At 46.6% G+C, this 22,806-nt stretch overlaps 1 protein-coding gene across 2 annotated transcripts in view; it reads right to left on the bottom strand.

The window, feature by feature from the left end:
- Positions 1-17,753, bottom strand: part of MAN1C1 (mannosidase alpha class 1C member 1) — a 136,953-nt gene extending 119,200 nt beyond the window's left edge. For both annotated transcript variants that reach the window (XM_032390955.1, XM_032390965.1), the window contains exon 1: positions 16,970-17,753. In XM_032390955.1, coding sequence (XP_032246846.1) covers positions 16,970-17,509 — 540 coding nt within the window. In that variant the 5' untranslated portion in view covers positions 17,510-17,753. The remainder of the gene's footprint in view (positions 1-16,969) is intronic.
- Between the last annotated feature and the right edge of the window lie 5,053 nt (positions 17,754-22,806).

Raw genomic sequence — 22,806 nt, forward strand, 5'->3', positions numbered from 1 at the left:
GGCAGGGGCTGCTTTGGCCCTGGAGCTTTCGGGTTTCTTCTAGACACAGTCTGGCTGAGGAGCCTGTTTTCAGTCCTGGGCTGCGGCCAGAAAGCAGGGCAGCTTCTGCAGCTCACACATCATGAGAAAATCTGGAAGGGTGTCCAGGGTGACAAAGCCACACAGAGGTTCCTTGGATGGCAGTTTCATTAGGGACCCTCCCCGTTCTATGGCCAGTGGCTCGGTTTCAAGAGAGCCCTTCCTCTGGAAGGGAGGCTTCCAGCCACAAGCTGGGAAGATGTATCTCTTTGGCTACTGCCTGTTTGTGGTCACTGAGAAAAGACCAAATGTATCTTCACTACTCCACAGTGTCTTCCTTTCCTGGACAGCAATGAAGATTAAACTATGCCTTCTCCCTCCGCGCGTGGCCTCCTCCTACTGATGAGCTGGCCTGAGAATCTTTAGCGCAAGGCCAGGCCAGAGACGCACACACCCTATTTCCAGAAAGGAGGTGGAGGAGTGGCTCTGCATGCTCTTCCGGGACAAGGAGTAAGCTACAGGGCTGGGCTCGCTCAGCACCAGGCCAGCAGAAGAGTCCACTCAGAGCACCCAGCTCTTCTTAACAGAGGTCTGAAGGTGAGTCCTGATAAACCGTGAGAAAACAAAGGGGAGAAACAGACTAATCCTTGATTCCAGCAAGGAAGGCCAGCCGAAGAGTTTGCAGCCAGTAGCTGGGCAGGGGTGAGGAGGAGAGGAAATGAAGGGCTGGCCCTTCAGAAGAGGACACAGCCCAGCAAGCCTGCCTGAGCCTGGAAGCTACTCCCGGGGCTTGGTGGGCAGCCAGGTATGGCAGAACCAGCTGGAAAAGGAAGGCTGGATGTGGCTCTCTTGGTCCCTCTACCACCTGACTCTACCTTCTCCCCAAATCTCGGTTTCTTCTTTATTTATTTTATTATTTTATTTTTTTTAAACATTTTATTGATTTATTTGACAGAGAGAGACACAGCTAGAGAGGGAACACGAGCAGAGGGAGTGGGAAAGGGAGAAGGACAAGCAGGCTTCCCGCCGAACAGGGAGCCCGATGCGGGGCTCGATTCCAGGACTCTGGGATCATGACCTGAGCCGAAGGCAGACGCCTAACCGACTGAGCCACCCAGGCGCCCCTCGGTTTCTTCTTTAAACACGGGTGCTCCCAAAGTTTTCCTTGAATGGCTTTGCACTCCAGCTTTCGATCCCTGCCACGCCACACTGTGACTTCAAAATCAGCATCTCCTGTGCCATCACCCCCAGTCCCAAACCCGTATTTCCAACCACCCACTGGATGTGTCCACCTCAATTTCACAAGCATATCATTTTATCATGCCTAGAATTCAACTTCTCTCCCCTCCCAGGATTTCTCACTGTCCCCACTCCCCGATGTCCCCATCTACCCCGGGTAGAAACCCTGGGCATTCCACATTTCACCTACATTCACACCTCCGACCCCTCCCCAGGTCCAGCACATGGAGCAGCCTGCTATCCCGCAAGCCCACTACTCCTGGTATTCTCCACATTTGCCCGGAATGCTCTCCTTTTCCCCAAGCTGATGTCAAATTGATGGGACTCCCCAGTCCTTTATTCACCCCTTTATTTGGACACCTCCATGGTGCTACAACTGTGTACACATCCACCGCACCCTGGCTAGATGTTCTGCTCCCGAGAGCAGAGTCGCATCTCTGCATCCTCAGCATCCCAGGCACCGCTTGGCGTGCAGTGAGAACAAGGTAAGTTCTCTGAAAAAGTTGCATTGAACAAAACAGATCAGCAGCAGGTAGTTAATATTCCTCTCACTGCATATCAGTTCAACTACATTATTTTATAAAGTCTGGGTTGGACCTGTTTGACAACTAGATTTCCAACACGAATCAGCTCTGCAAATTCCAGCAGTCACATAAAGGCAGTTTCTAGAACAAAAAAGAGGAGGGGGGGGGAACCCAGCAGCTAATAAAAAGGGAGGACTGAGAATTGCATCAAGAGGGGAGGGGAGGTCAGGCCCGGAAATGCCCAGTCCCTCTCCAACCTAGGAATGGCATTCACCAGAACTGGCAGAGACGGACCCATGCAGAAATACCTCAGCATCTAATTAAACATTTTAGACTCCACTGCACACGAGAAGGAAACCTACGTCCCCCACGGAACCCTGACAAATGAGTCGTTTCCAACCAATCTATCACCATAGCATCTGGGTACCTCAGGAAGATGAAAATAAGACCAATACATAAATACAAACAATCATGTCCCCACATAGGCCTCCACAAAGCCCCAGCCACAGCTATCTGCCAAGTTCCATCCCCATCACTGCTTCCTGCAGCCAGAGGCCTCTAAGTAAGCACGGCTTAACAGAAGATCTAACAACAGAAAGAAATGTCTTCTCTGAAGTCTGCGTCTCCATTAATGCTCCTATGCTAAATGTCCACCCCTGGAAGCTGGAATGAAATAAGACTGGGACAAATAGGACTTGTTTTATATGCCATTTCAGCCAAAGAATTTGCTAGAAATAGTTGGGACAGATTGAAGAAACAGGGCAATCTGGCACAGGTGGAGAATTCCAAGGTTTCTTGGGTGGAAACAGAGCTCGCAAGAGGACTGTCAGGGACACTCACACTGCTTTGTAGCTATTCTCACCTTGTGCAGCTTCCACCAGAGGAGGCCTGGGTAGAGTCGATCTGATAACCCAGGACAGCAATTCTCAGATTAAGTCACATCTAGCACCTGGCAGGGCAGAGAGGGTCCGAAATTGCAGACCTGGCTGCTGGGAGTCCGAACGCTGGGGGCTGGGTTCAGCTTTTCACTTCTTCAATATCTTCTTTTTCCTGAGCATCTGTTACTCGATGTTAAGGCCCAAACAGCAATGTGAAAAGGCGGCTCTGTTAACTGGAAAGCGGAAGAGTGGCCACAGGCAGGAGGGCGATGGTCTTTTGGGAAATCTACTTCTGGACAAGCAAATATTTCCATCCCAGATGTTTATGTCCTACCTGCTTCCCAAAAAAGGATTTAGGTGGGACAGGCAAATATTACACAGCTAACGAATGTTTCCTCCCTTCTATGCATCTATATATGGTGGGAAGTGATTCAGACCCATAACAATATTACCCTATAAAACTCCTGAAAGCCGGGCACCTGGGTGGCTCAGTTGGTTAAGCGACTGCCTTCGGCTCAGGTCATGATCCCGGAGTCCTGGGATCGAGTCCCGCATCGGGCTCCCGGCTCAGCGGGGAGCCTGCTTCTCCCTCTGACCCTCTCCCTTCTCATGCTGTTTCTCTCTCGCTCGCTCTCTAATAAATAAATAAAATCTTAAAAAAAAAAAAAAAAAAAAAAAACCTCCTGAAAGCCAGAGATCCATCGTTGCCTTTCCTTCAGCTCATATAGCCTTTAGTGTATAACTGAAGCTCAATAGATAGTTGGTGTTTTCAATGTTTTTTCTTAAAGTTTTAATAAATTCATGTCTTCTCTTGATCATGTTAACAGTATAAACTGGAAAAGTCAGTTTTAATTGAGTCCTTTCCTCAGCTCATTTTTTCCTTATCTGATCCTGGCTGAAGTCTGAATAAATATAGAAAATTTCCAACCTCTCCCATAAGTGGGTAAAAGGGAAATAAAGCCAGAAAGGAGACACAGCCTACATGAAGACAAAACTGCGATAGGTGTGTTCGAAAGCATGGCTGCACATTAGAACCACCTGGAAGTTTTTAAACATCCCAATGTTCAGGCTGCACCCAAGATCGATTAAATCAAACTCTCTGGAAGAGGAACTCGGGTGTCGCTATTTACTAAAATCCCCGATGGGGTTCCAGACTGTAATAAAGGTTAGAATCCCTGTTCTAAAGATTCACTACACCAGTTCTTTTGATACCTACCAAGACTGACAATTTCTACTTCATTCCATCCCAAAGTGAAAGCTCTTCCTCTAAATTATCACCCACAAGCCTTTAGATGATGTAATAGAACGAATGTCAACCAAAGTGGCAGGAGGGCAGGTTTGTATCATATATCAGCGTTTAAACTGGCAAGGCCTGGAGGTGGTGGCCTGCCTTTTCAGTGTCCCATTCTCTCAGCTATAAAATGGGATTATAGTCCATGCCCTGTCTGCCAGAGGCTGTGCTGGGGATCAGCTAAACTCTTAATGGGAGAAACTCCCAAAAGGAGTTTTTGATCTCATCTCTCCAGGAGGAAGTGGGCATCATCCCAGCCCACCCCCCACTCCCCTCCAAAGCAGACCCCCACCCCCCCACCGTGGATTCTCCCTAGGGATTTAAATGCCAGTGGATGGTACAGAGGCCAGAGAGTCAGAAACCCTTTTTATAACATGCAAGATGACTTCAAATACCAGGGCTGGAAACCTGGAACTCTGCTCCCACTGCTGCGGAGTTTAAGAGCACTTTATTCAGAGCACAGAGAATCTTATTATCCTTTAATCTAATTCAATGCCTAATCACAGGAAATGTCTAATATTGTTTGTCTCCCTCAGCCCCATCTGGACAGACACTACTCTGTACCATTCTTAGCTACTGAAGGATCAATAACCAGACAGACCTCCTAGCATGATTGTAAGGAGGCTATTACCTCTGAAAGTACATCAGTGTGAAGTCTCTGCCCCTTACATAATTATACATCCAAGAAGCCCTGTATCTGAAACTCCTAGAGAAGTCTCTAGACTGAGCTGCTATTTTTCTGTCTAAAGATGAAACTTTCTCTATAAAGGGTTTTCTCATACTCCAAAGTAACAACATTGGTTATATTTTATAGGCTGCTCTCTAAAAGGCCCAGCTCTGAAAGAAACCAAAATCTTCTTTCCTCACTCTTTTTTTTTTTTTTTAAGATTTTATTTATTTATTTATTTATTTGACAGAGACAGAGACAGTGAGAGAGGAAACACAAGCAGGGGGAGTGGGAGAGGGAGAAGCAGACTTCCCGCCGGGCGAGCAGGGAGCCCTATGCAGGGCTGGATCCCAGGACCCTGGGATCATGACCTGAGCCGAAGGCAGATGCTTAAGGACTGAGCTACCCAGGCGCCCCTCCCCATTGATTCTTATAAGTAAAAACCAAGACAACTCCAGAGCTCTGTAAGGTATGTGACAGACATGGAGAATGGCTTCTGGGAGAGCTGGAAAGGAAAAAGATTTGCTGATTTAGGTCAAGAACACAAGTACAGAAAAAGCAAAAATGGTGCTGAAATGTCTTCCCAGGAGATCAGCATTTACTTGGCGAAGTTTTGGTTTAACCTCTGAAAAGCTCACTCCACGAGTGAAACTGGGGGAGAGGGATCTTAAATAAGTGATTTATAACTTTTATTCAACACCCCACTCATTCCAAAGGAGACAAATAAAGTTAAGGGTAGCCTTTGCTATAAAATACTATCTTTACTCCACATTAACTTTATTGAATGAGGGGAAATAAGAGATCAGATCTCACAGAATGCACTTTGGAAATCCTTCATCCATGTGTATTTAGCTTTCTTCTGATCAGTAATTCAGTAATGTGGCCTATGTGAACAGTTTTTTTTTTTTAATGTGGGCATTTATAAAACAAGGTTTAAGAAGTAGTCATTAGACTTAAGTTAAGGAGCCCAGAGAAAATATTTGACAGGTCAAATCCTGGGAAGAAAGGGACACTAATGGAGGCTGCTGGAACATGAAGATACTAAGAAATATTTCTTGTAACATCTAAAAACAGAGGAGCAAAAAATGCACAAATAGTTTAAGATCACATCAACCAAAAATTAGGAGCCCTTTGAGAACTGTTGTCTTTACTTAGGATATAGATTCGATACAAAATTATATTTCATGTACCCAATATCAATAACCAAAAATAAATAAGAATCTTTAAATATCTAAACTGCACTAAAATATGTACATTAAAGTTCACGCAGTTGATTCAGGAGTCTTTAGAAACCTACTCAAAGTGTTCATTTGTACGTTACATAATGCTAACTTATAGAAGCTAGATTGAATGGTTTCCTGGCCAAATATAGGTTAGAACATCACAAAATAGGAAAAGTAGAAAATAAAGCAGCCAGAGCAGGTAGCCTGATAGCTACAGAAAGAGGGGAGAAAGATTGCATAAAAGCAGATGAAGCTAGAATCTTAAAAAAGTAGGATTCACAATGTTTTGCACAGATTTTTTTTTTAAATGAGTAGACACATGAAGATGTATTTAAAAAATATATATATATATGTGAACCAGGAGATAAAACAGTCAATAAGTACAGACCCAATGATGAGAAAGATTTTGGAAATAGCCAAAAAGACTTTTTGAAAAAAATATTATAAATATGCCTTAGAAATTAAAGAAAAATATGGAGACAATAAATGAACAGATGGGAAATATGAGAGAAACAAAAACAATGGAAAAGGTCCAGATGGAAATTCTAGATGTAAAAAAATACCTGAAATAAAAAATTCACTGGGTAGGCTTAACAATCGATTGGACACTACAGAAAAGTGCAGTGAACTTGAAGATATGTTCATATAAACTATCTACATCAAAGCATAGAGAGAAAGCCTGAAAAGAAAATAAAGAAATTCAGTGACTGTAAAAAAAATATCCAGCAATCTAACTCATAAGTAACTGGAGCTCTAAAAGAAAAGGAGATAGATTGGGCCAGAAAAAAATACTGAAGAAATATGAGCCAAAATTTTTCCAAACCTGATGAAAAAATATTAACTCACGGACACAAGAAGCTCAATAAACCCCAAGAAAAATAACAATGACATCCACATCTAGGTACATCATAGTTAAATTGCTGAATATGAAAGATAACATCTTAGTACATGCAAAGGGAGGGGCAATATATTATATGCAGGGGAATATACTCTAACTTCTCATCAGAAACAATGAAAGCTATAAGACAATGAGTCTTTCATTAAAGAAAAATAAAAGTCAACTTAAAATTCTATATCCAGCAAAAAATATCCTTTTAAAATGAAGGCAAAATAGACAAAAGCTGCAAGAATTTGTTATCAGCAAACCTACACTACGAGAAATATTAAGAGTAGCTTTTCAGGCTGAAGGGGAAATGGTACCAGACAGAAACTCAGACATGCAAGAAGGAGTGAAGAACACTATAAATGGTAAGTATGTGTGTGAATAAAAAGACCCTAATTTATTAATTTATTTAAGAAAACTGTTTGAAGCAAAAAAATTACTAATGTATTATGAGGTTTGTAATATATGTAGAAGCAAACTACATGACAACAACAGAATGAAGATTGACAGAGGGGAAGTGGACATAAGCAGATTGTCAGACTAGATAAATTATAAGAAGACAGTGAATTAAGCCCAAAATAAGCAGAAAGAAGAAAATAAAGACAAATGTAAATATTAAAAAATGTTTAATGGATATATTTTTTTAAAGATTTTATTTATTCATTTGAGAGAGAGAAAGAGAGCACAAGCTGGGGGAGGGGCAGGCAGAGGGAGAGGGAGCCCCACTGAGCAGGGAGCCCAATGGGGGGGCCAATCCCAGGATCATGACCTGAGCCACCCAGGTGCCCCTTTAATGGATATTTTTTAAAAAGATCAAAAGTTGGTTCCAGAAAAAGATCAGTAAAATTGGTAAACAACTAGCTAAACTATTTTTAAGAATGAAACAGAGAAAGCGATTACCAACGTCGGGAATGAAAGAGGGAACACCACTACAGGTCCTACAAATGTTAAAAGGAAAATGAGAATCTCAGGAACAATTTTATGCCAATAAATTCTACAACTTGGATGAAATTGACAAATTTCTTGAAAGCAAAATTGACAAAACCAACACAAGAGACAGAAATTCTGAATAGCTCTATATCTGTTGAAGTAATGGAACTGATAATTTAAAACCTCTTCCTCTCTCTCCCTCCCTCCATCCCTCCCTCTCCCTCCCTCCCTCCCTCTCTCTCTCTCTCTCTCTCTCTCACACACACACACACACACACACATTCTCTAGGCCTAGATGGCTTTGGTGGTGAATTCTACCAAACATTTAAGAAAACATAATATTAGTGTCCCACAAACTTGTTCAGAAAATAGAAGAACATTTTTCAGTTCATTTTATGAAGTAACATAAGCTGTGCCAAAACCCAGACAAAGGCCTTATAAGAAAACTACAGACCAATAAGCCTCACGAACGCAGGTGCAAAAATTCTTAACAAAATATTAGAAAATCAAATGCAAGTTTAACATTCTTTTAAAATCAATATGATTCACCATTAGAGAGAAAAACAATATGGTTATCTCCACAGATGCAGAAAAAGCATTTGACAAAATTTGATCCTATTTCTGATAAAAACTCTCAGCAAACTAGGAATGGGAGGGAACTTCAACCTGATAAAAGGCATCTACCTACACTTAACATCATACTTAATGTAGAAGGCTGAATGCTCCTCCCTTGAGATCAAGAACAAAGATGTCAGTTCTCACCACTTCTATTTAACCTTGAACCGTAAGTCCTAACCAGTGCAATCAAGGAAGACAAAAAAATAAAAGGCATAAACATTGGACAGGAAGAAGTAAAAACGTCTTTGTCTTGACTCATAGACAACATGATTGTATACCTAACAGATCCTTAAGAATCTACAAAAAAAATTAAATGAATTCAATAAGGTCACATGATATAAAGTCAATATACAAAAATCTCTTGTATTTCTATGTATTGGCAACAAAAATTTAAAAAAAATTTTTATTTTAAAACACAAAAATTTTAAAATAAAAATTTAAAGATTACCATTTACAACAGCATAAAAATTATAAAATACTTAGAAATACAGTTAATAAAAGATGTTCAAGTTCTCCACATTGAAAACTACAAAACATTGTTCAGAGAAGTTAAAGAAAATCTAAATAAGTGGAAAGAGATAACACTTTCATGGATAAAAAACCCAAAACTGTTAAGGTATCAGTTCTCCCCAATTTGACTTACAGGTTCAAAGCAAACCTAATCAAACTCCCAGCAGGATTTTTCACAGAAACTGACAAGCTTGTTCTCAAATGTATGCAGAAATGCAAAGGACCTATAATAGCCAAAGCAATTTTGCAAAAGCGGCTCAAAGATAGAGGACCTGCTTTTAAGACTTACTATAAAGCTATAGCATCAAGATAGTATGAATTGGCATAAAGATAAATCAGTAGAAGAGTCCAGAAACAGAACAGAATATATATGGTATATATATGGTCGATAAATCTAACATGGCTTCAAAGCAATTCAATGGGAAAAGGGAAGACTTTTCAACAAGAAATACTAAACAACTGGATATCTAAATGTAAAATAATGACTCTGGATTCCTACCTCATACCACATACAAAAATTCATTTGAAGTAGATGGGAGAACTCAATGTAAAAACTAAAATGATCAAGATTCTGGAATTAATAGGAGACTATTTTCATAACCATGGGGAAGGCAAGAATTTTTTTTCTAAGTAGACACAGAAAGCACTAACCATAGAAGAAAATATTGATACACTGATTTCATCAAAATTTAAAACTTCTGCTCTTTGAATCCTACCACTAAGAAAATGCAAGGACAAACCATAGACTGGGAGCAAATATTTACAAAATGTATATCTGACAAAGGACTTATATCTAGAATATATAAAGAATTTCTATATTCAATAAGATGATAAAGAGCCCAATTTTTTAATTAAAAAAGGGTGTAAGATTTGGACACTTGAAGATATAGAAACAGTAAATAAACACACGAAAAGATGTTCAATACCAACAGTTAACAGGGAATCAAAAATTAAAACAATGAAATATTACTGCCTATCACATAGAATGGCTAAACTTAAAAAGGTGGAAAATAGCAAGTGTTGACAAAGATGCAGAATTCTCACACACTGCTGATGGAAGTATAAAATGGCCTTAACTACTTGGGGAAAGTGTTTCCAGTTTTCTTATAAAGCTAAACATATGTCTACTCTATTAACCAGCAATTCTACTCCTATGTATTTACATAAAAGAAATGGAAACATGTCTATACAAAGACTTGTACATAAAATATTCATAGCAGCTTAGTTCATAATAGCCAAACACTGGAAACAACCAAAAAGTCCACAAGTGATAGAGAAACAAACTGCAGCATATTCATGCAACAGAACTTTATCTTGACAATAAAGAGGAATGAAGTATGAATACACACATGGATGAATTTCAAAAACATCCTTGGTGAAAGAAGCCTTGCACAAAAGGGCATATGTTGCACTACTCCATTTATTTGAAGTTTCAGGACAGAATCAGAATCTCTAGTGACAAACTGAAATAGTAGATGGGAGGTGGATGATGGGGGATTGCCTGGGAAGGAGCAGAGGGATCTTTCTGAGGGGATGGAAATGTTCCATATTTCCGGGTATGCTTTACATAGTTTTCTGCATTTGTTAAAATTCAGCAAACTGTATGTTTAAGATCTGTATATTTTGCTATATGTAAACTATACTTAAATAAAGAGACAGTGCCTGCTTTGCAGGATTGTTATAAAAAAAAAAACAAGACAAGAATACAAGGGACAGGCATTGAGAGGCCAACAGACTTATCTACACAACTCAGCAGGCCCTATAGAACACTGCTGTACTGCACAGTGGATTTTCTGATGACCACCAAATCATGGCGGAGGTGGAAGGAGGGCAGAGAAATCTCCTATTATTCAGCCACTGAAAATGGTTGCTATTTAGTGAAAACTATTTGCCTGTAATGTTCACGTGTGGAACAGCTGATACCCAGAGCATGCCAGATAAAAGCAAAATTATTGCTCAGTTTCTTCTGTAAAAGTTACCACTAACAGTGTTGCCCTAAAAGAGATAGACAACTGCCCTGGTCTCAGCCTTTAATTAATGAAAATGCAGAGTTAAGAGACATACTCAGACCTCCTTGTGAGTAAGAGCTATTCCGACTGCCTGCCTGCCAAGTTTGGGGAGCTCTCAGCCCAAATCTTAGAAAACAGCCTTATCAGGGAAGAAAATACCTTCAGCTGGGCCACCACACACGCTGAGTCTACAGCCTACAGCTGTGGTCTCTATGACTTCTGTTCTCTTTGGGGATCGAGGTGCCAAAACTGTGTAACTTATAGTGATCACGGCCACATCAACTCTGCATTTAAAAGAACCAAAACTGGGGCACCTGGCTGGCTCAGTTGGGGGAGCATGTGACTTCTGATCTCAGGGTCCTGAGCTCAAGCCCCACATTGCGGGTGGAGCCTACTTAAAAAAAATAAAAATTAAAAAATAACCAAAACTACGCTGCCTAAGCTATTAACTAACCCCTAGAGATGAGTGGGGGAAAAGAAGAGGGACTTAGGCTCTTGACTCAGAATTCTTTTGAGGAGTCTCCAATTTGGTGTCTTGTCATCATCTGCTATGAGAATGCAGAACTAAGAAATCCCACTGTTTCTTTCCCCCAAATCATATAAACTGTTGTGTTTAAGGACTTGACCGTGGGGTAGTCGGAAGTCAAGAATCAGAGCTTGCTGTTTGACTGAGCCCGGCCTTTCTGGCCTGCAGGTATACAGACTGGAATAATAATAATAATCTTTGATTCATGACACTCATCCCTGCTCCATGCATGGTCCCTCTTTCATTTTATTTTTATTTCTTATTTATTTATTTTGCAGGGGGCAGAGGAAGAGGGGGAGAGAGAGAATCCCAGGCAGGCTCCACGCCCAGCGCAGAGCCTGATGCAGGGCTCCATCTCACCATGTTGAGATCATGACCTGAGCTGAAATCAAGAGTCAGATGCTTAACCAACTGAGCCACCCAGGTGCCCCTGGTCTCTCTTTTAAAGTAATGTAATAAATACCCGTGAATTCACCAGAGGCAACTACTCTCCTGGATCTTGTCCATCATTCCCTTGCTAAGGCTTTCCTGATCTGGCCAATGAAAGCAAGGCAGGGAGAGGATTTCCTAAAGCTCCCACCACCTCCCTTAACACAGACTCAAGTTAGGATACAGGAAGACCAGAGGCAGTACCCACAAAACCGGGTGCCCACTGAGATAATCAAACTGCTTCCCTGAATGGGACTTTCCAATTTGTGAGCCCGATTTATTTTTTTCAATAAGAGAAAAGATGTAAGTCCCTTTGAGCAAAGTATGCCTGATATATATCACAATATTTATTTTTGGTAGAGTAATGGATCAGTCTTCGGGGAAAGCTAGAGAAAAAGCATTTCTTGAGCTCAGATGTAAATCAGTCACTCTGAAAAATCGCAGGGGAGTCTATATTCTTACCCCTCTGCTAACTACAGCGTGCAATAAACACTGACTTTTAAAAGTCACTGTTTCTAGACCTAACACTAACAACAGAGTTAAGGATGTGAGGCCCAAAAAGCAACTGTTTCTGGAATGTCTGCACCTAATTCCCCAAAATGACAATACAACTCAAAATGAAAGAAGAGATCCACCCAACCTGCTGGTATTAAGTTGTACACCGGCGGGGCGGGGGGGGGGGGGGGGGGGGGGGGGCAAGTTCTAAGCTTTACACGCAGTACTCATTTCCAAGGAGGAAGGATGAAGTGCGGCTGGGCTCAGGATGTAAGGGTCTCCCAAGGGACTAGTCCAGTTATTAGAGGCCAGCCTTCCTATCTACATTAAATGTATCATAGAGCAGGACAAGAGTGAAACTGAAGGACGGGGGAGAATAAGATCTTCGATGAATCGGCAACTTAAACAGAGATCTTCAAAGGAAAGCTATTTAAATCTAAGGTGTTCCTAATATTAATTATCCTGAACACCTCACAGGCTCCGATTCACATGCTACAAAGAACACAAAGCCTTTTAATTTTCCTACCTGTCCACGGCACTAGCGGTGATAAATCAGGTATATAGAGAAACCACACATGACTAACGAACCAACCCATTAATGGCGAGCAAAGATCATTTGCCAAGATGACTTATTCAGACATAGTCACATATCATAACCAGCAATATCCTGGAGGCTTAATGCAGCAGGCATAGAAAGCAAGAGCTGGGGCACTCCCTGCCAAGTCTCGGGCACTCCAGGGTGACTGGGGCATCCTCCAGATGCCTGCTATCCAGGCATGAGAAGATTTTATCCATGGCTGCCACCTCCCCACTCTCTTCAAGGTAGACTTGCACTTGGAAAAATACCGAAACTTCTAAAAGGCCTCTTGGGTCACAGAGCTGCCGAGGCCCCAACCTTGCTACGGCCCCTCCTCTGACACTCTTAGAATTCCAGGTACCCTCAGAAAGAAGACCCAGCCTCTGCCACCAGCAACCTTAGCCGTTAGTTTGTAGATCTTTATTGTAGGCACTCATTCAAGTAACTGAGCTCCAACTAGGTGTCCGACCCTCTTCTTCTAGGTGCTTGGGAGATGCATAAACAAACAAGTAAATAGATGGGAGTGAGGGAAAGAGAAGAGTTCCCTAAATGCCAGTCCCTTTATTTTACCGGGAAAATAGGCCCAGTGATAGGAATTTCTCTTTGAGGCCAGAGTTGATGGTGTGGCCAGGACTTGAACCCAGGTTGGATCCTTAGCGGGACTGCCACATACAGTGGTGCACAGGGGACGGGGATGAAATTCAACCTATGTTCTGCAACCCAGGAGCAGCCTCATTCCAGTACTATATTCTCACTGTCCCAGACTGCCCAATTCCCTTTAACAAAAGCCCCCTTCACTGGAAGGGACAACTCAGGTTCCCCAGATCAGCAACCAACCATCATTAGCAGGACCCAGGAGAGTTTGAGTCCTTTCACGGGATGTAACCCTGAGAAGCTATACACTCCCAGCTCTTGTCATGAGTGAGAAAAGTCTGTTGAACTTGAATCTGTTAAGAAATCCACCAATGGCGAAGGTCCCCTGTAATTAATAATCATGACAATAATTTCCTATATTATCATCAGATCTGAAAGGGAAGGCTGCTAGCAAGCTATTTTACATTCTTGCCAAATCCTTTATTCCTCACGATCCCAAGCTGAGGATCTGTCATTGTTCAATCCCATCTCTAAAGTTCCATATGGATGATGGGAATAATTAACTTAACCAACTATATGAATATCTACTCTTGACTAAGTGCCAGGGATAAAACAGTGAATACCACCACCCTTGTCAACAACAACACACCATTGTCTCTGACTTCATGGAACTAACACGTTGAATACAGAGCTGGGAAAAGCCCAATTGCTAAGGAGTCCCTGACCAGACTGGCAGCCTGCTTGGGGCCAGGTCTGGAAGCAAGAATGTATGTGACCAGCCTATTCTCCCCTCCCTTACTCCATTTTACAGAAGGAAAAATAAGGTCCAGGAATGAGAGCAGGTGGCTTGCCCAAAGTCAGACAGCTGATAATTGAGCTGGGACTTGAACCCACAGTCTCCGGCTTTCCCCCTTCCACCACATTGCCTCCTCCAAGGTTCCAAGGCTGCAAAGTGAAAATAGTTGGTTCTACTGACAGATCGCTTCCTGACGCATATGCACCCAGAACATGCAGCTTCAACCCATCTTATCAGCACAGACCTCATGCCTATGCTCATCTCTCAAACCAGAATGTTTATAAATATACTTCACTGATCTAGAGCTGGGTGTCCTATCTTCATTCACTCTCATTTATCACCCTCTCTGGGTCTCTCTTGATGTTTACTTTCACTTTAAAAACCTCATCTTATAAGAACAGAGCCCTTTTTATCTGATGCTAGCGCCCCCTCTGCTCCTGGGGTCTAATCAATCCATGTCTGGAAATAAGCCAGAGAAGGAAGCAACAGTCCCTTTTATGAAAACAGGCACCTTTCTAAAATGATCTACCCCTGAGCAGGGCACAGACAGAAATTTAAATGAGAAGGAAATAAAGACATCCTCCAGCGACAGTCCTATGCATTCCTTATCAGGCAGGACACCAGGGAAGGTGACTCTGGGTTAACAGCTAAACCAAAAACTCTGCCTCCCATTTTTCAGGTTGTTTGGAAAGGGGGTCCAAATTCAAGAAGCCTGAAGAGACAATAGGGTTCAAAATATAATAGTGTATATAGTTCAGCCTCCTCCATTCTGAGGAGTTTAAGGTCTCCAAGATAGTAGGAGAGGGCTCACTGAACACCATTTGCAGGTATATACAAGCAGGGGTGCTCAGAGATGCCAGACTGAATGATCGAGACATCTGGCAACCAACACAGACCTTCACCCACCATGTTATTTTACACCCACCTGCAGAGCAGAGTCTCCACACCTCCTACCACCCCCTAGCTGCTGCAGCCTGCAGCCTCGGCCAGCAAGGGAGGCTGTCTACGTATAGAGGGGCAGAACCAAGTCCCCACGAGCCAGCCCACTCTTTTTACCATGGCTCCCAACCCCAGGCTTTCAGAAATAGGTCACAGATCTAGATGCAAATGCAGAGAACACCTCTTCTGAAGAGGACAATAGTTAATTCTTAATTGTTTGGGGGATCCTTTTGAAGATCTGATGGCAGCTCTGGACACACCATGAGAAACTGCAAGCATGCAGTTTATATGTAATTTCACTGGGGGTGACTGGCCTCTGGGGACGTATAAAAAGGCAGAAAGGGCTAACGTGCTCAGAGCCAGCTTTGAGCAAAGAAGCTGTGGGTGGTTCAGGTAAGTAGTCAAAAACACAGTTCTTAACCAAAAAGGGAGAAATGATGTCCCTTCCTTAGCTACTGCAAGTTCCAGCCTTCAATTAACCTTTGAAATTTCAACAAGAATTTGGAAACTGAGAGCGCACTCACGCACACACGCACAAAACAAGGACTCATCTTTGTGACTTCCTATCTTCACGTCACAGAATGTCCTGTGGTTGCTAGTTAAGACAGAGTCTCCCAACAGGGTTTATTGCAGAAGGGCTGGGTACCAGCAGAGGTAAGAAGTAGGGCAGAGGTGGACACTGGGATGGAGGACAGTCCAGACAAGGAGAGAGGGATAGCTAAGCTCTCTACTGGCTCTGAGTAGATCCTGGCAGGGCAGGTCCTGACCCTTGCTGTTGGCTCCCCTTGGAAGTCAGACCTGCTGACCCCTTTGCAGCAAACCAAGAAGTCCAGTCCAGGCAGAAACAGCCCGTTCCTTCTGGGTCCACGGGGAGTGGGGGATGCATCCTCTCATTTCTAGGGAGGAGACCCTGGCCCACAGCTTGCCCATAGCCCCCTCGTGGCCGGGGGGTGTCACTGCAGCCCCCTCTGCATTGCTGGACAAAAACCTCAGGGAGGCAGCTCTAATAGTGGTAGAGCAGAATATTTGGTTACCAGAGGCAGCTTGGCATCAGTCCTCAAGCCATGGTGAGGCTGTGTTTGTTCTTGGTTTCTTAAACTAGGACCAAGATTGACACTCAAAGTGATCCTTCTAAACCCCTCCCTGGTACAGTCCCTACAGGGAGCAAGTCCAAGACCTGCTTCATTAAGCCAATAACCTCAGAGCTTCTGTAACATTACCACTGCCCTGTTGATCACTCCTTCCTGCATCACACGCGATTACGCACAATTGTTTCAAAGCTCAACAGAAATAGCAAGAATACACAACACCCTCTGGTTTGTAGATTGCTGGCTAGATTACAAAACACTTGCAGAACACTAAATACCACCCCCCACCCCCATATCCTGGATTTCCAGGTAGCAGATCCTACAGGGGTTTGGGGGAAGTCAGGACTTAAGAACACACGATGAGAAAGAGTGTGGCCCTTGGCCCCATGCAAGCAGAGAGGGTGTCCATTAATGAACCTAACTAGCAACTCCACAAAGGGACAAAGTGCAACCCACCTGGGTTGGGGACTTGACTGAAAAGACCAGAGTCGGGGTGGGGGAGAGTCGATCCAGTGGTTCAGCTACCATCTGTCAGAGGTGGGGACGATTAACTGAACCCAGCAGTGGGGAAAGTGCCCACTGAGGAGAAGGTGGAAAGTTTGGGAGGAGAGAGGAGGGTGCAGTGTGCCGGGAGGATCTAGAGCAGTAGTCCAGGGACCAGAAGTGACTGGGGTCAGGGGAAACAGACGGAAGCACAGAGAGTCTTTTCCCTTTCCGGGGGAGGAGAGTCCTTACCTCCTTGATTTTCTCCCGCTGGGCTCGAACTAGGCTCTGGGGCTCCTTACTCTCATCTGCCCTGGTCCCCAGGACCGGGTGGCGGAGGCGGCTCCGGAACGCGTTGAAGTCAAAGCTAAACGGGATGCCCCCCTCCTGGGGTCTGAGGGCCGTGCTGCCGCTGCTCCGGGCCACCGTGGCCATTTCCCGTGTCCCGGTGGGGTGGGTGCGCCGCAGCCACACTTTCCGGCGGCGGGTACTTGCTTGGCTGCTGGCGTCGCCCTCACCGGGGGCTGGCGCAGCGGGCGCCGGGTTGGGAGGCGACTCCTGCTCGCGGGCCAGGGGGTGGCCGGCGACTTCGGCCACTACCTCCAGGCCGGGCTGCTGGGTCCGGGGCGCCAGGAAGAGGCGCTTGAGACGAGAGGAGTTGGGCAGCAGGAAGAGGGCCCCGAAGCACAGGGTGACGAGGCCCGAGAGGAAGAGAAGGAAGAGGAACTTCTGCGGCAGCCGCAGGCCCCACGGGGAGGCCGGGACGAAGACGGGCACTTTCCTCATGAGCATCGTGGCCTGGCACGGGGCTGGGGCCGGTCAGCTCCGGCCTCGCCCCCAGGCCCTCTCAGTGCGGGCACTGGGCAGCAGGGGCTCGGGGCGGGGACGTCGTCGAGGGGCGCCGCCCGGGGTGGGGGTCCGTGAGAGTTTCGCCGCTTCGGAGGCTGCCCCCGAAGTTCAGGGAGTTTGGGGCGAGTGTCCCCGAGCTGAGGCAGGGGCGCAACGGCCTCGGCGGGGCCCGGGCGCGCCGGGCGGCACGGCTCGGGGCCCGGGCCCGCAAGGGTCGGCCGCGCGCCACAGCCTTCTCTCCGGCCGCCGCGCAGCCCCTCCTCGCAGCGGCCGGAGCCCGCGGGGCCCGCGCCTTCCCGCGCTGCGGCCGCCGCCGGGGCCGTCACATGCCGTCCGCGGCGCCCAGGCCGTCCGCGCGGAGGGGCGCCGGCAGGCCTCGTCCCCGCGCCGAGCCGCCCGCAGCCCCTCGGCTCAAAGTTTCAGCCTCAGAAGCAGTTTCCAGAGGGGGCCGGCTCAGGGGGCGAGGCGGTGGCGGGGCCGACGTGTCAGCGCCGCTGCGAGAACGCGCCGACCCGGCCGGGTCGCGACAGCGCCCGGCTCGGCTATCGGGACACGTCCACAACTTTGCTCCGCCGCGGAGCGGGCGCCGGGCAGCGGCAGCGGCAGCAGGCACTTCTGAGCCCGCTGGGCAGGGGGCTTCCTGGGCCCCCGGGAGCCGAGGGATGCCCGCGCCGCAGTCCGGAGCCGGGCGCCGTCCGCGACCAGCCGCGGCGGGGCGGCCGCAGCTGCGCCCGGGAGTGCGGACTCCCGCCCCGCCAACTCGGTAGGGCTCGGCAACCCGCTGGGATCACCTGTTCCCGTCCCCCGCCGGCTCCGCGGAGCGCGCAGCCCCGGCTGCACCTCTCCCGCTGCAGCTGGCGTCCTCGCAGCGGCCGCTCCAAACGGGCCGCTGCCGCCGCAGGGTGAGCCGCCGCCGCCGCCGCCGCTGCTGCTGCCGCTGAGCCTGCGCTCCACACGCGCGCACACCCGCCCGGACGCCTCCGCCGCCGCCGCAGCTCCGCTTTCACTGAGACAGCGCCCGCGACCCCTCCTCCCTCCGGGCCACGCCCTCGGGCCACGCCCACTGCGCGCGCCCCGCGGTCCTCCCCCGCCGCGGCGTCGCAGCCAGGCCAATGGCCTCGCGTCCGTGGGTAGGGAGCGCGGGGCCTAAGCGCCGGTGGGGAGAGGCGACGGGACTCCAAGCCACGCCCCCTCCCTCAAGTGGCCAGCGCCGCGCACACTCCCCCCCCATCCAGCACCAATAGTCCAGCTGCGCGGAGTTGGCGAGGGCGGGGTGGAGAGCGGAGCAAGGTCATTGGCTGCCTCGGAGGGATCCCCGTTGGGCTGCAGTCGCCCATTGGTTAGTGGCCGGCGTTCGCTGGACTGGGAGCGACCGCTAGGCCCCCTGGCCGCCCCCGCCCGCGCCACTCGGGTAGTTGGTCTCCGGGTGGGGGCAGGAGACCCGGCCAGTCTGAAGGGCTCTGGCCATTGTTCAGGAGCCGCTGTCACCCCTCCGTGCCAGTCCAGGATTGGCAGGGAGCTGGGGGCCTGCCCAGGGGTCCCCAGAGCTTCTGCAGGAGCCGTGGTGGTGCTGCCGGGGCAGGCTCTAAGGAAAAGGTGGCTGGAGCCAAGCCGGAGAGCTGTGGCCACGGCTGGACCAGGCTAAGGCAGTGTTTCCACTGGACCCCCACCGACCACTGCTCTGCCACAGCCCCAAACCCGACTAGGGCCGCCGGGTGGGGGAGGGAGAGATGCGAGAGGAGGGCAGGGAAGAGAGAACCCTGGTCGTGTGTACAGACCACACACATAATGTGACATGCGTACCTTCATGCCTGCGTGTGTTTATGTGCACGTGTGTGCTCGTATGCATAGATACCTATGCGCTCAGGGATTGCATGTGAGTGAGTACCTGCACACATATACTTAATTTAGGTATGGACACCAAGTGATTATGCCGGAGCATACATAGACATCTATACATATCAGTACAAACATTGACATGTGTGCACACATACCCACTGATGCACAATAGACAGGTCCAAAAACATGCACATGTACACGCTGCCAGGCATATATTCCCAGACCCGTGTGTGTCTCCACCCCAAGGCCCTCCCTCACACCTCCCTCCTTGGACTGAAGTCTCTCTGTGCCTTCCCTTCCTGTTAAACCTAACCCAGGGCAAAGCAACATTGTGCGGTGTGGGTCTTTCATGCAAAACACTTTATAGAGACAAATAACAGCAGAGGGAGAGACAAATTAAGAGGTGTAATAGGCAAGAGGGAAAATATCTGCTTTCAGCTGCAATTTAAAATGAAATGCAGCATTGACGAGACAGAAAATACTGCAGGGAGGCCTTTGTGGTTAGAAGAAGTGGCCCAGGCGGGCTCTCACCTCATAAATCTTGCTTCTTCCCTGAGGCCTGCTAGGATGGGCCATCGGGACTCAGACATCCTTCTCCCTCTGGCAGGCCACTGAGGGCAGACCCTCCCCTGATATTTAAATACCCTTGGCATGTAAATTTCTTTCACTTGAAAGTATGACTGCTCTGGGTAACAGGTGCAAATATGTTGGTGACTGGAGAATAGTCCCTCCCAACCCCACAAGTTGCACCTAGCTTAAATGTAAAATTCTAATTCAGATGTTTCAATCTCTCACGAGTTTGATTGGCAGGAGTCAGTTTCCTGGAACCAGCTGTGAACATCAGAGACAAACATGTGATCCCCTTAGATGCAGGAGCCCAGACACCCAGCCTGGCCTGTTCCCATCCCCAGTGCCCAAGGATCCCCTCCCTGGGTCCCACTCCAGGAAGAGGCAGACTTGTCTTTGGAGAACCAGGAGCCCAGCATTCATTGGAGGCACCCCATTGTTCCACATTGTGAGTGAATCACTGTTCAGTCCCCTGAGAAGGTAGGATCCAGGGGGAAGGGGAGGAAGACAAGGCTGAGTCTTGGAAGGATATGTCTGTTTGAACTGGATGCTCAGTGGGATTGTGACACCTGGATCAGCCTCTCATATGCTGGTGAGCCAGGGTAGAAAGTGGGACTGCAGCAAAACTGGCACATCCCACAGACCCAGGCTACAAAAACCAGAGCCCAGAGAGGACAACTCCATTTCAGATTGATGTCATGTTGGTGGTTACACTGAGTTGGTGACCTTTTACACTCTCCCTAAAGAGCTCACTGAAACCCTGCAGGTGCCCAGCCCAGCTTCCGTAGACCTCACACATATCGTGGCTCTTTTATCACTGGGTTTTGCTATTCATATGTTGTCCCACAGCAGACACTTCCTCACGACAGGGACCATGGCCTGTTCACCTCTCTAACTGCCCTAGGTCTTAATTACAATGCCTTGCACATGGGCACTGTTGTTTGTTGAATAACCAATGAATAAATGAGTGAGTGGATGCCCATTTCACAGATGAGGAAATTGAAGCTCAGGGAAAGGAATACTAACGAACTAACATTTTCTATGTGCCAAATACATATTGCTTTGTTTACTTTTCAGAACACTCTTATGTGGTGGATTTTATTTATAGCCTCATTTTATAGATAAGAAGACTAAGGCTAGAGAGGTATAGGATAAGTTAACAAGTATCTTTCTCAGTTTAATTTGGAAACTCAAATGGGGCAGGGAACAGAAATGAATAGCTATTTAAAAAATCTATTCTGTCAACAAGAATTTATTGAACTTAGATGCTAGGTATTTCACTAGTCTCAGGTTGGACACAAAGACGAACAAAGCATGGTCCCTGCCATTATTGATTCATTCATTCAGTAAAGAACTATTTATTGAGGGGTGCCTGAGTGGCTCAACCACCCACTTAACCTGGATGGTTAAGTGTCTGCCTTTGGCTCAGGTCATGATCCCAGATCCTGGGATGGAGCCTTACATCGGGCTCCCTGCTCAATGGGAAGTTTGTTTCTCCCTCTGCCCCTCCCTCTGACTCGTGCTCTCTCTCTCACTCTCTCTCAAATAAATAAATAAAATCTTTTTTTAAAAAAATAGAACTATTTATTGAACACTCACAATAACCAAGTACAGAGGGGCTGGGGACAACAGCCCTAAATAAGGCAGATGTGAAGCCTATCTTCAGGAAGCTTCTTGTCTAAAAGGCAACAGGGACCAATTTAGCCCATCAGGAAGGACCACAGGGCACTCGTCTGCGTGTTTCATATCTTATCAGGCCCTCATGACAGCTCTCTCTGAAGTAGGTCTTGAGATCCCACTTTAACAGGTGGAGAAACTGAGGCTCAGGGGTGTGACACGACTTATCCAAAGTCCCACAGGGAATGATTTGCAAATATGACAGAAAACCAGATTCATCTACTCCCAGAATCTATGCTCCTTCTGTTAATAGTATTAATAATAACTAAGATTAATGGGGCACTCACTAACCACCAAGCCCTTCCAATAGCATGTTCTAGAAGTTCACTTATTGGATCCTTACAATCACCCCATGAGACAGGTACTATTATTACTGACATTTTACAGAAGAGGAAACCAAAACACAGATATTAAAGAATTTGCCCCGTGTCCCACATCTGGGAAGTGGCAGAGGGAGGATATGAACCCAGTCAGTCAGGCTCCAGAGCCCTTTATGTCTTTCAAGCCTATTGCTCTCCATCTTATAATGACATGAAAGCAGGTACTGTAGGGGGTCAGAGCAGAGCACTGGCCTTAGGTAAAATTCTCACTTGTTGGGAGGATTGTATGAGCTCATTACCATCATTCAACAAGTACCTATAAAGTGCCTGCTATGTTCCAGGCAATATACAAGCCTTCAGGGATATAATGGTGAGCAAAAATAGACACATTGTTCCCATTTGTGGAGCTTCCAGTCTCAAGGGGAAGGGGAGTTTCAACAAATAAGCAATCCCCAAATATGTACACAGGCTGAGATGACAGTGAGGAAAGAGAGAAATGCTGCTGTAGGAACATTGCACATAGACAACATGTGCAAAGGCCCTGGAGTGGAGAGAACATGGTGCTTTTGAGAACAGAAAAGCCAGTAAGTGTGGAGTAGAGTAGAGAGAGTGATGGGGGAAAGACAGGTAGCATCACTGAATGATTTAGGGCAGGAGTAGGAATGTGTGTATAGAGGTAGGTGGGTGGGTAGGTTCAGATTAGCATTTTAAAAAGGCTACTCTAGCTGCTGTGTGGGCAACAGAATGGAAGGCAGGAGTGAACAAAGTGGGTGCCTCTCAGAGGATATTGCAATAGTCTATAGTGCCTTGGCCTGGGGAAGTGCGAGTCACCAGGAC

This window comes from Phoca vitulina, unplaced genomic scaffold, assembly GCF_004348235.1.
Source record: "Phoca vitulina isolate PV1807 unplaced genomic scaffold, GSC_HSeal_1.0 scaffold2, whole genome shotgun sequence".
Classification (NCBI taxonomy): domain Eukaryota; kingdom Metazoa; phylum Chordata; class Mammalia; order Carnivora; family Phocidae; genus Phoca; species Phoca vitulina.